Consider the following 15,822-nt stretch of genomic DNA (forward strand, 5'->3'; position numbering starts at 1 on the left):
GTTTCAAAGAGTGGAGTTGCATAATTGTTGTATAATACAGGGACATGCCCTTTTCCAGGCTAAAGGCAGAAAACTGGCTTTTTGAAATCTTCTGGCTTTCAAGTTTTTTTTTGTTTTAAAAAAAAAGAAAATATTTTAGTTGTTTAAAAGAAACAGTTAAGGGGAAACTAGATGAATATTGAACCTTTTTATGATTTAAGGGTAATACCATTTGATTAAGAGAAGATTTGCGCAAAATATTTTCATGTCTTTACGCAAAGAATTTTCCTCCTTTTTCTTTTTTGGAAAAGGCATAACTGCCAACCCTTCCGCTTTTAGTGGAATCACTCCTATTTTTTACTCTTTTCTACAATTACGACATTGTCTCTAAAATTCTGATTTTCAAAATTAATAATGATGATGTGATGGTAAGAAGAAAAAAAAAAAGGAGGAGTGTGTGTGTGTGTGGGGGGGGGGGGGGGGTTAAAAAGGTGAATTAAAAAAAATTATTATTTACAACAGGGAATTAAGCAGGAAAATTAATTGCACTTCTTTCTCCCTTCCCATTACTTAATACATATGTATGATATGTAGTTTTGCCAGCTGTGCCAGAATACTGTCTTTGTGTGTTTGGTGGCAAAGTTGGTGAACATTTCGATACAGAGTTATCCATTGTTAAGAAATTCCTATTTTTTGACCTTCTGATTCCACTTTTGGAATATGAAGAGTTGGCAGGTCTGCAAAGGGCATTTTAAAATTTAATTGAGCTTTATATAGCGCAATATCCACTAAATGTGCTCAAAGCGCTTTACAAGGGGTCCCTGGTCAACAGCAACATTTAACATGTAGAACAGGACATGACGCCTGTCAGGCGATATTACAATTTTTCGGACAAAGACAACGCTGTTAACAGCCAGGTACTCATTTTACACCTGAGTATGGTGAGAGAATGTGAGTAAAGAGCCTTTTCCAAGGACTCAACTATGCGCCGAGCGTGAGGCTCGAACCCAGAACCCGAAAGCGAGTGTCATACCACTAGACCACAACCATGATAATGCAGTCCTGCCAACTCTCCCGATTTCATCGGACAATTCCTGATATTTGTTTTAAATCCTGATTCCCCTAAATTTCAAATATCCCAATTTTTATTTTATTTAATTATTCCAGAAAAATAATCATCATTTAATAACTCCAACAATGACAACAACACTATCATCATTATCACTTAAATATTAAAGTTTTCCCATATCTGTTCTCTGAAAAGTATGCAAGTCTTTAATGACATTTCTGCATTTGTCTCTAAAATGATTCAGCTTTGGCTTCCATAAAAATGGAATTTTCTTTGGCTAAGTCTATCGTTAATCCCATCATGATTTAACTCGCTCCTTATACCAAATATAGGAAAATTGTCCCATTTTTTACAATAGAAAGAAAATGATTATTCAGATTTGTTTTGAGCATAACAGAATTTTAAGAAAAATCTTGGTTAAATTTATAAAAATTTAATACTGTTTTGTAAAGCTTGTTTTCTTGAACAAAATTATGTATAATTTGTACTCATTGATTTTCTATTTTGAGTTCAAAAAATCGATTTTTGTATTGAGTTGGTATGACAGTTATATTATGGGGAAAATAATCATGAAAATGGTCGTTTAGGAGAGAGTTAAATAATTTTAAAAATCAACAAATCATATTTCTTCTTTCCTGATTTCGTTTTAGGTATTGCCCTAAGTGTAAAAATGATGATTCTATGATTGTCAAAACTGGAGAAGGATTGAAGCACAACAAGAAGAAAGCTAAAATGGCATCTGCACAAAGCTCAAGCAGTAGAGATTGGGGCAAAGTAAGCATTTTATTATTGGTGAAAAATAATGGACTTGGCACTTTAAAAATTATTATGATATTATCTTACAAAGCCCTTCAGGGATCGTCAGAATAGTTTTAAGAAATAAATAATTAATCAGGCCAATCAGGCTTCTACCAATGTCATAGATTATAGTATAGTTCATTTTGCAATCTGGAGACATTTTTTTTTAAATATTAAAATGAATTGGACTGTATATAAACAGTATGAACATGACCCTTGCATGTTTTTGACTAACCAATTAAAAGAAGGAACAGAAAAAGCTCTAAATCTTAATTGTATTATATGATAGTCCAAACATGCTGCCGTTTTGGGTCTTGACTGTATCAGGGTGTCCCGTTTTAGCTCCTTGGAAAGTTGGCCAGTATTTCAGTATGTTTATTTAGGAACCAAATTTGAAAATTTTCTTTCATATTCAGATTTATAAAATCAAGAAAATAATTGGTGAATGTATCTTAATGACAATGACCCTAGATATTGTTTAAGTCCTTATAGTTAATTATATTGAAATGTCATAGAATTTTGTATCTTTAAATTGTTTCAAAATCAATAAGAAAATTGTTGATGAATGTATCTAATTTGAATTACCCTAGATTTTTACTAAATCGTTATAGGTAATTATTTTAAAATGACATAGATTTTGTAGCAGGTTTGCATTATAAATCTGACCGTCAGCTTTTAATGTAAAAATAGGAACAATTGCTACTTTTTTTTATCCCATGAATAATATTTTTAGAGATATTCCCTTGTTTATGATTCTTTTTTGGAGCAATCAACTCACAAACTGAGCAGTTTTGAATCTAGATTGAGTTGGCACTTGTTAATGGAACTTGGTCACCCATATCAAATAGCTGGCTGGAACTTTTGAGTCAAGTGGAAAGAACACCTTGTAATAGGTTAGAGTGCTATCCAAAAGGTTCATTCAATTGTTACAGTATTTTGTTTTTTTACAAAAGTCGATTAAGATTTTTGTGCATGAACATATTTCGTAAATCATTTGTTGTCAAAAAACAAAACAAAAATGCTCAGACTCTTCGAATCAGCTCAACAGAAACTGGGATATACTTTGGCTATTTAAATATTGCGTATAGGTGTCACAAAGGTGAATTGGTTTAATTGTTCATGTGCTTTTACTGTTTTACAGGGAATGGCATGTGTTGGACGTAGCAAAGTTTGCACAGTGGTATCGTCCAATCATTTTGGACCAATTCCTGGTGTTGAAGTTGGTACTTTGTGGAAATTTAGAGTACAAGTATGTGAAATCATGATTGGTATGATTTGATAAAAAATTCAAGAATTTTTATATAATTATTTTATAAAATTTTTTTTCCTGAAAATTTGTTTTCATTTTATTTTTCCATCTGCACTTAGGAGTTTGTGTGTGTGTGTGTGTTTGCATATAATCCCCACCTCTCTCTCCTCTCTCTTTCTCTCTCTCTCTCTCTCTCTCTCTCTCTCTCTCTCTCTCTCCGTGTGTTGTTGTTGTTAGCTATTACATATTACTTGTAATTTAATTGTGGTATAAGTTTTTAATTCTTTTATCTTAACTCTTGCACTACAAATTGGTAGATTGGGTTTTAAAAGAAATATTTGCATTTTAAACAAATAGATATTGCACTTATGTTCCTTTTACTCATGATATGATATCATGATTATGTATATTTGTTTCAAAAAGAAAATGTTAACACTTTTAACATCAAGGGATGCTATAGCAGAAATAATCAGTATAGATAAACGATTGTATGGGAAGAGTCCATTAATGATACTTACATTTTCAATTCTTTTCATTGATCAAATATTTTTTTGCGTTCTGAAAACTTTATCCATTTTACACAATGAAATGCATCTACAAGTTGCAGTAATATGAAATTTGACATTTTTCTATTCTTTTAGATGTAAATATGAAGGTAATCAAAAACTTTGCTAAAGAATTAGAACAAGATTATGTCTCTTTTTGAAAGACAACTAATATATGAGTGTGTGTCTGAATTGGCAGGTTAGTGAGGCTGGAGTCCACAGGCCACATGTAGCAGGGATTCATGGCAGAGAGGAGGATGGAGCATTTTCCATTGTGCTCTCTGGAGGATATGAAGACGATGCAGTGAGTGCTTGGATAATTTAATTTTATATTTATGTGAATATGGTCATAAAGTTTTTATTTTTCTCTTTTTGTGAATTGGAGCTAGAAGAAAGATTTTATTATTTATATATTTATTGGTGTGGTTAAGACATTTATGTGTAGTATTGTATTCGTAAGTAAAAAAAAAAAAAAAGATAGAGTGGGCAGTACCAAGATTATTCAGACCTGTGTTATAAGGGTTAGCATATATTGTAAGGGCAAGAAAAGAACAGACAGATATGTTAGCTACTCACTAACTGCACATGTTCTAAATCTTTTCCTTTACTTAAAAAAAACAACTTTTCACTTCACTTCAGTTGCACACAAATTATCTTTTTTCTTATTAATATCCTGACATGCTGTTTCTATATGATTTACTATTTCTTGATGGACGGTACAATTTTCCTCCTATTTATTTCATTCAAATTCTACAATGCCTAACCTAAGCAACCAGTTTGAATGGGATCTCCTCTTCTAATTACACTGACGATTGCTTTTTGTACATCGTGTATTTTAATGGGAGTCTTCTGATGGTCTGAAATTTTTAATAGTTATTATCAAGGACTCATGAGAACCTGATTTCTGTAACAAATAATAATTGCTATATATGGGTAACTCTTGATTGATGGAAAGTACTGCTCTTGCCAAGTCATTTTTACAAGATCCAAAGGGCCTCATTCATAGATGCTTGGACTTGAGGGGAATTAGAGGGCTAAAAAAAATGTATTATAGTATTGAAACCCCCCCCCCCCCCCCTTTTTTTTTTTTTTTTTTTGGTTAAAAAATTGAACCATCAAAGGCGATAAATATCGTTCAAACCATATTTTCTTCTCTCGTATACTACAGTTATAGCTACGTTGTTGGCTGGGAAAACAGAAGAAAAAAAAGAGGAAAATTTTACTTCAGGGTTTGTTGAAAAACAAAGAGGAAAGTTTTTAAATTTTTTTATTGGGGTTTCAAAATTGAAATGTAACTGGCACAAGAAAGAGATGATCAAATTGGAGACCTTTGTATTGTCCATCCAGTCAAGAGTGGGCATTAGCTTTTGAAAATTAGATTTTCTTTGCTTTTATCTGACTCAGTGTCTCTTTGTGTTAGATTAATAGAAAATTTGCAAGAGCTCTCCTTTATGTGTATTGTTTAAAATAAGGACCTTATAAATCTTTGATTTATCCAGGAATAGTAATTGCAACTAATATGAGCTACAGACAGTTTTCATTAAATGAAGCTGGAGCTTCATTATTGTTTATTGTTACTGCTTTCTTTATAAAACCAGTAATGTTTTGTTTTGAATTAGAGTAAAATCAAGGTCTGCTTGTATAGGGTTATTTATCGTTCAATGCATCTACTTTGATGAGCAAGGAATAGGTAATGTAATATTCACAATATTCAACACAAACACATGTATCTTTATTGGGATTCTTCTGTTTCATATAGGATGATGGAGAGGAGTTTTATTACACTGGCAGTGGTGGTCGAGATTTATCAGGAAACAAACGTACAGCAGAGCAATCATGTGACCAGACACTCACAAGGATGAACAAGTTTGTGATTTTATTCTTTAATTTTTTCCTTTTGTCTTTATCTTTTTTTCCCAACACTTTAATACTTTATCTGTGGTTATGAAGCAATTTATACAATGTTATCTCTTTGTGCTATACCCAATGATCTTTCATTTGCATGATTTATATGACAGTGGATCTTTACCATTGTTCTTAAAAGTTGCAAGTGCTGCTTAAGTGACCTATTCCTAAACAAAACTTTTTTTCTTTTAATTTGAAACTTAGATGCTTCAAACATATCAGCATTGTGAAAGTTGATGATCAATATTGAATTTTGTGAAAGGAGAAAAAATCCAAAATAAACAAAATGTTCCTCAGCTTACAAAAAAAAAACCCCAGAATCAAGCTGCAGGATTGTCCTTTTAACAATTATTTTGATAAGATTTATTTATTTGATTTCTTTTCTTTAAAATATTTGTTCTCTTTATTATTTGATCCATTATTGCAGAGCATTGGCCAAGAACTGTAATGCCTCTATAGATGCCAAGAAGGGAGCAGAAGCCAAGGATTGGCAAGCTGGTAAACCAGTCAGGGTTGTACGTAATTGCAAAGGCAGGAAACATTCACAGTATGCACCAGAGGAGGGCAATCGCTATGATGGAGTGTACAAGGTTTGTGGTTTCTTCTCGTTTATCTGGTCCCGTTTTGAAGATGAAGATACTCATATTTTTGAGTTCTTCTAGTGGGCTGAAAAGTTTTTATGTAGAGAAGTTGCAGAGGGCCATATCTCTTCTCTATGGGTTGTGTATTTTCTTTATCATTGCAGTATATGCTCTGCATCTTCATCCCCCTCACCACATGAGCAGACCGGTGACTGTGTCAGTTTAGATGTTTCTTGTGAATAGCAGACATTAATCTGGTGACAGCGGGTGGTTGGATGGGAGCATCACCCTTGAATCATATACCTATGATGTTCGCATGGGTGTACGATCCGATAGTGATGTCGTTTCTTTTCTCTTTACTAGCCTATCCTGCTTCTTTGGTTTGTGATTGTATTTTTGACAGGGGATATTTTTTTCCTGTAAATCCTCTGCCTGTTTGTTCTTGGTTATTTATAATTTAGCTTATGATATCTTTAGGTTATGATTTTGATTGACATTTGTACTATTTTTGTTAGATTGTTTGTTTTTTTGTTTCAGCGGTCTCTCATATAACCTCAATTGTGTTGGAAGAGACCTAAAGCAACAAACAACAACAACAATCTGGTGACATGTGAGGATGTGGTATAAAGCATCTGTTTTGGTTGCAATGCCTTCGGCATTATTCCAATGCATTATTTATAAATATTTTATTCTTTTGTTAATATAACCAGTAGCTTTCCCTGCTAGACTCCTCCTGACTCTGCAAGTCAAAGGAAGGTCCTCCAGTAGCTGAGGTGGACTCAAAGAGCCCAGTGCTGCCTCTGCCTGGCAGATCTCCACACACATACTCCAGATATCATTATTTGCATTTGCGTGATGCTGTGATTTTGAAAGTGCACCCTCCCCCCGGCTCAACATCTCCAACTTCAGCACTTTGCTCAAGTCAGGAGCTCCCTGTTGTTTTGCTGTTACCCTAGCGAGGGTGGCTAATGGGTGGCCTCCCATGATTTGGTTCGGACTGCAGTTACCCCTTACAGGATATCCCCTATCCGCCTCCTGGGGACCCGCCGGGTTGGAGTGTTTGCCTTCTCCTGGTGCTTGTCCTCCTGGAATTGACAAGGTTCCTGGACGATTTCTAGTGCTTAGGGCTCTCAGAATCGGATTGAAAATTTCCCATGGCTTCATAATGGTAGAAAGCATCAACCCTGATCATGCAGCTGTATACAGACTTTCCACATTGAGGGAGTGGGACAGTCATGCAAATGAAGCTGTTGAAGATCCGAGAGAACTGCCCTATGGAACTGAGCTCACCAGGAATGAATGGATAACACTGAACAGAGCATGGTCAAACTCGGGAGAACAACTGGAATCATGAAAAAGTGGGGTCTGGCTGAGACTAGCTAGTGTAAATGTGGATGCCCAGAGCAGACGATGGAGCACATCCTTAGAGAATGCCAGGATGGGCCCAGCTGCACTGACCATGAGTCTGCTCCCCAGATGGTGTGGAGTGGGTTCAGTGTTGGAGCGACAAGCTATGATGATGGCTTGTTTGAATGCTGGTTAAGTTTATTGCTAGTGTAATTCAGTATATTTACGAAATTCAGTATGTTATAAACCCTCAGTATATTTTCCAATCACCTGCTTAATGGAAAAAAGTAAGTGCATAATGTCTTTTTACTGGAGTTCAGCACTCAGAAAGGAGTCGGCCTATGCAATTGTGTAAAAGTTCAAGAAATTTTTGCCTCTTGATTAGGAAAGTCTGGGACTTTCACACAGTTGTGGACATCATTGATATTTTTATTGGTTTCTTTAGATATGGCTATCACAAGACACGTGTCTTGTAGGCCACTAAAATGGTCTGTTTTCATTTGCTTTTATTTTTGCGATGGCTGTTTGTCCAGAAAGTGGTTGTCCTCGCAGGTTGCTTTTGTAATAAAAGACTATTTTGCTTTTCATCGATATTTCCCCACTATTTAGAGCTAAACTATTGAATTAGAATCCAGATGTATATTAATATTTAATCTTTAAGATAACAAGTATATTCATATTGATTGCTCAAATTAGGCAAACAATCCACAGATTTTAGAAGTAAAAACAATTTTATAATCTGAATGATTACTTATAAAAGGTGGTGAAATACTGGCCTGAGAAGGGAAAGTCTGGATTTTTGGTTTGGCGGTATCTACTTCGTCGAGATGATCCTATAGCAGCCCCATGGACAAAAGCAGGGAAGAAAAGGAGTGAACAGCTCGGCTTGGAAATGCAGGTACATTAATGAAATGATAGAGGACACTAATGGAAAACTTTTTTTAAAAAAAGAGATTCATTTAAAGCAGATAAAACAAAATTCTATGTCATTGTGCTGCTATGTGGTCTTGTGGTATGACACTTGCTTTCGAGTCGGAAGGTCCTGGGTTTGAACCTCACCTAGCACATAGTTGTGTCCCTGGAAGAGACTTTTACTCAAATTATCTCACTGTACTCAGGTGTAAAATGAGTACCTGCCTGTTAACAGCGTTGTCTCTATTGGAAAAATTGTAATATCACCTAACGGGTGTCATGTCTGGTTCTATATGTTACGTGTTGCTGTTGGTCAGGGACCCTTTGTAAATTATTTTGAGCATGTTTAGTGGATATTGCGTTATATAAAAGCTCAAGTATTTTTGTATGTTATTTTTTTTTTTTCCATTTTAAGTCTTCATTGTGTGTGTTTGTTTTTTGGGTGTGACATTGAATTCCACATTGTTTTTGTGTGTGGATAAATGAAACAATGAAGCATATAGAGCTAGAAATTTTTTTAAAATTTCTATAAATATGCACATTCATCTTTAAGTTCATTATTCATTTATGCGTCTTTCAGTTTAAAAAGTTTGTGAACTAAGATGAAAGGCATTAAAAATTTAAGAATCATAAAATTTTTAAATTTTGTCTAGTACCCCGATGGATACTTAGAGAGCCAGGCTGAAAAAGAAAAAGCTAAAGAAACAGAGGATACCCCTGGAAAAAAGAAGGGACGTAAGAGAAAATCAGAGGGTGAGTTAAGCTTTAGTTATAAAACTGTATTTTTTCATGCACTACTTCAGATCATGGGTGCCAGTTTTTCGGTTCATGCCGGAATTCCGGTTTCGCGATATCTCGAAGTCAAATACCTCTGGTTTCAGTGTTTTGAGTTTGCTGTGTAATCATTTAATAATGGTATAAAAACGGTGATGAAATAAGAGTAAAGTTTAGGCCGCATTTTCAGTAGGAACATTTTCAGGTTTGGCATAATGTCGAGATTTTAGTTTCAGGTTTCAGCACTTCTTCCTGCTGGCACCCATGCTTCAGATCTGAGTACAATGATAAAGGAACAGTGATGGAGGTTGTTTGGCCACATCTTACGTCGAGAAAACATCCCAGCCAAAACTGCAATGACAGAATATTTGCTTCATGGCAACAAATATGTAGGGAGACCACCAACATCAATAGTAACTACTCTGAACCAGGATCTCTCTACATATCAGAAATTTCTATATTCGGATGAGACCGAATTAATCCCTGAAGAACTAAGAAAAACTGCAGTGCCCTCCGTACTAATGTCACAAGAAGATCTTGACAGTCTCAAAACTCTGGCCCAGGACCGTGACCAATGGAAACAATGAACAACTTGGATGGAGAGAGCAGCTATACTCATCAAGGTTTTTAAAAAATCGGACTGAATCACACAGTTCTCAGCAAGCGTCATTCAGACTGCAAGGCTTACTACTACTACTACTACTACTACTACTACTACTACTACCACTACTACTTCAGATCTGTACAATGCATTTATGTTGCGCTATGTGGTCTAGTGGTATGGCACTCACCTTCAGATCATAAAGTCCTATAACATTAGTCCTTCATGAGGCTGACTTGGATGCCTCTGATTTTTTAAAAATCATTTTCGAGTGCAATAAATACCAGAGGGCACCATTTAAAACTCTTAATTGTCAGGTACAAAACTAGTCAGGGGGAAACTTTTTGATTGACAACACTGTAACATTTTGGAACAGTATGAAGTGGAACGAAAAATGCTGCTTCAATAGACAAATTCAAAATAATGCTTGATAAAGATATAATCATTTCCCAATATAATGATTAACTTTAGATACTTAGGGTATTCAATTTAACTTTAGATACTTAGGGTATTCAAATGTCAGTTGGCCTACCTAAATAATCCTTCACATATATGATATGGCTTGCTCGAAATGGTTTCATATTTCATATTTTGTCTTCAAAATTGTTTTAAAAAAAATATTTTATATTTCTATTTAAAAAATGTCAGGATTGATCAGGCAGAATTTTCTTTGCTACATAAGATGAATATTAAATCTTGTGACCCATCCTGCCTCAATCTGGTATGATATTGGGTGGATCAGATGTGGTCAAGTTATTTTAAACTTCATATCATCAGAGATGGGGAAATTTTGGCTTTTTTTTTTTCAGTTTAAGGAACTATATTTCTCCTCTCTATATATGAAGCATTCAAATTGAAAACAAACTCATCTTTTTGACTACAGCTTTAACTTTTAACTTCAAGTTCTTTACGACATAATAAGTACCAGAAGGAGGTGGTGAGTCACATTTTAGATACTACCCTCCTCCCCTCCCCATTTACTGGGTGGGGTTCCTGACCTCCCATAATGGGCAGGGAGGTACTTACTGTCTTCTATCCCCCTATATCTGTTTTCCAACTAGCTTTCTGTCTTTGTCTTGGAATGAGATTACTTGGTTTTGTCCTGGCCCTGACCGGATACCCTTGGTGAGAGAGAAACAGTCAAATGTATGGTTAGTTTTGGGAGAAGATATTTTTTTCCTTGTAAATCATCTCTCTGTTATGTAATGTATTGTGTTTTGTTTACATATTATATGTGATTATTAAACATTTGAGTGTATTCCTCTTAGTGGGGACCTGTGCTTGTGACTGGATAAGACTTTTAGGTGATCTCAAACCAAGTATTTCGACAGTGTGCTCTTAGAATCTACATCTGTTCCCTATTTGATCCAATTCTCCTTTGTCTTACCTTTTCTTGGGTGCTTTAATTGTAATTCTAGAACTTATTACTATCACATTTTCTTCCTTTTTACTGGTGCTAATATGACCTTAATAAACAAAACAAACTCCCCATTTTTATGATCTTTAGGAAGTTATATATTTCATATTTTATACTTTCTATCACGATTCCTTTTCACAGAGAATAGTTTTTATAAACACACTGGATTTGACAGAAAAATAAATTATTAATTTTTTTACCACTCCAGCGAACATTGAAGACTCAGACACACCTAAACAAGAAAGCAAGAAGGCCAAAGTTATTCAATTTACTTTGGAAGATGCCATCATGAGGTTGATCAATGAAGACACATTGAATAAAAAGCTGTGGGATGAGGCACTCGCGTTTACGCAGAAGGGATCAAAGGTTTGGATCTTGTTCACAAAATGCGATAATAGCAATAACTATGTTAATATCTTAATGCTAGCAATGATAACAAATTATTTTTTTTTTGATGAGAAGTAAGTAAAGAGCTAGACTTTATCCTGATTTCTGTAGCGTAAAACATACCTACAATTTCCTCTGTTGTAAAATAATTTCTGCCAAATCTGAAATAAGACAAGGCTGGCAATGTACCAATGCTGGACCAGTAACACTTGGGTATAACGTAATGCCAATTGTTGCTCATTTGTATTTAGTTCTTATTCTTTATAAATGAAGCTTGCATTTACTATAGTTTAGTTTCCAACCAACAGATTTTCAACAGAAGTTCATATTAAATCAATTATAAAGGATGTCCTAGTTTTACCCTAAATCTTTGGTCAGATTTATTACTTTCACGTTTTAAAAAAACTTGAAGTATATATTCAGGACTGCCATTTATTGAGATAAATTCTTCATGCATTTTTGTTTTTGTGTGGTCAAATTCAGAGTTTTAAGGAAAATCAATGAAACTATGTTTGTATTACATATATTAGAACGGAGTGAAGATCTTTCTTTCTTTCTTCTTATTTCTGATTTTTTTTTTAATCCTAAGAAAATACAGATTTTATGATCTTAGCTTGAGGCAGGCCTTAAATTTATGTAAAGGCTTAGACTTAGAGAGTCAAAAAATGGTTAAAATAAAATATTGTTTTTTTTTTTTTTTTTGAAAACAGATTTTTTATGAGAAGGTGGAGGAATTGTTCCTGTGTATTTGTTGCCAGGATATTGTGTGCAAACCACTAACCCTGGAATGTGCACACAATATATGTAAGGTGAGTAAAAATTCACAAGGCTGATTTTCTAAAGTACAGATCATCTCTCTGTAGGACTTGCAAATTACATGGGAAGAGGTTTCAATTAATACAGTCGTGATACATAATGGTGTAACAGATTGTGAATATTAAGCTGCTAGAATTTGCAGACTGTAAAAAGTATAGAACAAAAAATGAATAAAACAGCATCAGAAAGGAATGAACTCATCATGGGGCATTTCAGGCTTAAAAACTTTCCTCAGCCAACAACAAAAACAATTAAAACAATCATACTTCTAGTAAAATCCAGATATTCCATGTCACTTTCTGCCATCGTTTTTATCTTAGCTGAATGTCCCAAGAACTTTTTACCCTGAGAATAGTTTTTCTTCTGTTGACTGATTAATGCGTTTTGAGCCAGAAATATTTGTTAAGTACTTTGCTGTTTTTTTGAGGCTGTTGTGTTTTTGTTTTTTTTCTACTATAGCTCTATTCTTGGTGTTGTAGAGACTATTTTTTGTTTAAGTAAAGTTGAAACTGGTAATTGGAATGACAAGTGTCTCGCATGATGAGTATCATTTTCCATATTTTACTGAGGATTCTGATAACTAATAGGGAATTAGCAGATAAAATACGCAAAATGGAAAAAAAAATGTTCAAAAAGTGTAAGTTGTGGTCTGTTTTGTTAGCATCATCTATGGTCAATCAATACACATTTTGTGTGTCTGATTTCTCCCTTCAAAGTCTATGTAGTTGGTGTTTGATAATATTATATTTTAAGGGGGTCAATGACCAAGGTATTATATTATTATTACCTCTAAACATCAGTCCAAATTTGGTCTTATTATAGATTTTTTGGGGGTCTTTTTAAAATATTTTTTAAAAATATATCGCAAGATGTAGAAGTGCTTGTACATTTTGGTGCACTTCAATTAAAATGTCGGTATTCAAAACTCATCAGAAGTTTCTCTTGGATTTGATTTAAATTAAAATCAAAACGAGATGTGTGCATCTGTATTTGTGCGGTACTATCATATTGGCACTTGATTTAAAAAAAAATTATTTTTAGTTTTGTTAAATGGCGTTCAAGCACTGTTTAATGTTTACGATCAAAACAATGACAATACACATTGGAGAGTGAAATCATAAATGGTATACCTTTTGTAAACAGGAGAAATACACATTCTGACGTTGTTGATAGTGGTCTTCTCTCAGGCACTGGTCAGTGCATCGCACTGTTGTGTATTCATGGGGCTCACCATCCCCCCTTTTCCCGCCATCTTGAAAACCCCAGAATGACACCCCTGGATAACAACATAATTTTCTAGTCATGCGCAATGTCGTTATCTAGGGGTTGTACTGTATTTAATATTGAATGTCATAAAAAAATGGAGGACAGAATTTTAGATAAACAACGGACAGGATGCTTTGTACTGCTATTGTTATATTTACCACAGTAGACATGAGTATAGTCTTGATAGGTTGTTCCGATTATAAAAGCCACTCGTAGAATTGATTAATTAGAACGATTTCTGCGTAATGGTGCTGTTCCAATTTAGCAGCGTGCACTGTATTTAAAAAATTGTTTTTCAGTTCATGTATTAAATTTTTTGTTAAAAAGGTGCAGGTCTCCTTTTAATATCCCCGACTTACTTTTTCTTTTTTTCCAGTCATGTCTGAGCAGGTCATTCAAAGCAGAAGTCTATTCCTGCCCTGCATGTCGAGCAGAATTGGACAAAGGGATGTCTATGACGACCAATAAGGCTCTAACACAAGCCCTCAATAAGCTTTTCCCTGGATATGAAAATGGACGGTAGCTACTGTAAACATTGAAGTTGTAGTATAGGTCTATATTTCTTAAATTGTAATTGCCATTTTCTCTCTTTAACTTACAGAATTCCCTACATGATTATGTTAAAAAACAAATTGTTAGGGCACATTAAAATTGTAATAAAAGACGAAAATTCCATGTTGAACCAATGACAAATGAAATTTGTAAAAAGAGAGGATAAAGTTGTTTGTCTTAATCTTATATTACCTTTTATCATCACAAGAAAGTGCCATTATAAAATAGGATCTGCCTCTGATAAGAATTTTATCCACATTTTAAAATATTTTTCTTCAAATTTTGAGGCTGGGGGATGTAGTTTTTTGAAAGTTTTGATTCAAATGATATATTTGTCTTTCATCATGGTTTGGTAAAATAGATATGTAGCTGTGTTATCATTTTGTAAACATAAACTATTTTCCCACCTGAGCTCGATATCGGGACTGAAATGCAACAAAACCATTGATTGTAGTGGAAGAAAGGGGATAGTTTTCTTTGTTTGGATTAGAATGAAAAATAAAAAAACCCTTATGTAGGATTTGTGGAAAGAGTGGTTCTCTGTGTAAATATTTTTTACCTCTGTGTACAGGATTGCATAAATTCACTACTCATATGGCTTCATGAAGTTTTTGATACCAGTTTTCACATAAATTCATTCATATCATCATTATTATGAATTGCTCATATTCCGTCGATATCGCTTTATAAGTGATTTTGATATGAATTCTTGACATGAACATTGACTCAAAATAAACTCCTTGTACAGCTGACTTTTTTGGTTTCAAAAGTTTTTATTTCCAATTTCATGTGCAAGTCTTGTTTTGAATAATTTGGCATAGAATCTTCTTTCTAAACAAAGCGACATTAGGTGTTTTATTTGCATATGTCCTCAACAAAAGCAATTTATGCTCTTTAAAGAGCTGCAATATTCCAATCTTCTGTCTTAAAATCATTTTATTCTTTGTATGGCATTCAACCATTGCCCTTGAATGAGACTATTTGGTTGCAGTGGCAGGAAATTTCTTAGGGTCGGGGAATGTCCTCTGGGCTGGAAATTCATCTTTCCACCTTTGTCTTCTTAAATTGTCCCTTCATTTGAGACTTTGTCCTTTAGCTCTGAAATTAGAAAACATTGTGGTTTTGCCGACATCTGTGCCTGGGGTCTTTTATTGAAATGGAGACTGGTTAAGGTTTCTATTGTATGTAGTTATTTTTTATCACTATTGCTGTCTTCTATCCCTCTTTACTTATTTACCCTTTCCACATTGCTCTAGTCTGGGTTGGCATTGGTCGTTTTTTTTTCTGGTCCTGGCAGAGATCCTTAGCTGGATGTATGGTTCCCTTTTTTTTTTTTTGAGATATGGTATTTTTTCCCATGAAAATCATATCTCTGACGTATTATTTTCGTTTTTAGTTTTGAATCTATACTTTGTAAACATGAGTGATCCTTCATAGCAGGATCCTTTGCTTGTGCCTGGATGCGACTTTAAGGTAATGTCAAAATAGGCACGTTGATAGAATGCTCATGGAATCTTCTTTGTCTTTAGTGCTTTAACATCAGATCTAGAACCTTTCCGTTCCCTCATCATCTTCCTCTTACTGGCGCTGAAATTATCTAAAAGTATCATAAACACTGTGAAAT

The 15,822-nt window shown here is 34.3% G+C and overlaps 1 protein-coding gene across 1 annotated transcript in view; it reads left to right on the forward strand.

The window, feature by feature from the left end:
* Positions 1–14,950, forward strand: part of LOC144965247 (E3 ubiquitin-protein ligase UHRF1-like) — a 28,064-nt gene extending 13,114 nt beyond the window's left edge. The window contains exons 8-17 of the mRNA XM_078900384.1: positions 1,699–1,822; positions 2,988–3,095; positions 3,840–3,944; positions 5,400–5,506; positions 5,973–6,135; positions 8,234–8,371; positions 9,039–9,138; positions 11,386–11,543; positions 12,275–12,373; positions 14,023–14,950. Of these exons, the coding sequence (XP_078756510.1) occupies positions 1,699–1,822; positions 2,988–3,095; positions 3,840–3,944; positions 5,400–5,506; positions 5,973–6,135; positions 8,234–8,371; positions 9,039–9,138; positions 11,386–11,543; positions 12,275–12,373; positions 14,023–14,169 (1,249 nt within the window). The 3' untranslated portion in view covers positions 14,170–14,950. The remainder of the gene's footprint in view (positions 1–1,698; positions 1,823–2,987; positions 3,096–3,839; positions 3,945–5,399; positions 5,507–5,972; positions 6,136–8,233; positions 8,372–9,038; positions 9,139–11,385; positions 11,544–12,274; positions 12,374–14,022) is intronic.
* The last annotated feature ends 872 nt before the right edge of the window (positions 14,951–15,822 follow it).

Source organism: Berghia stephanieae, chromosome 2, assembly GCF_034508935.2.
Source record: "Berghia stephanieae isolate SIO BIC M18660-M18661 chromosome 2, UCSD_Bste_1.3, whole genome shotgun sequence".
Taxonomy (NCBI): Eukaryota; Metazoa; Mollusca; class Gastropoda; order Nudibranchia; family Aeolidiidae; genus Berghia; species Berghia stephanieae.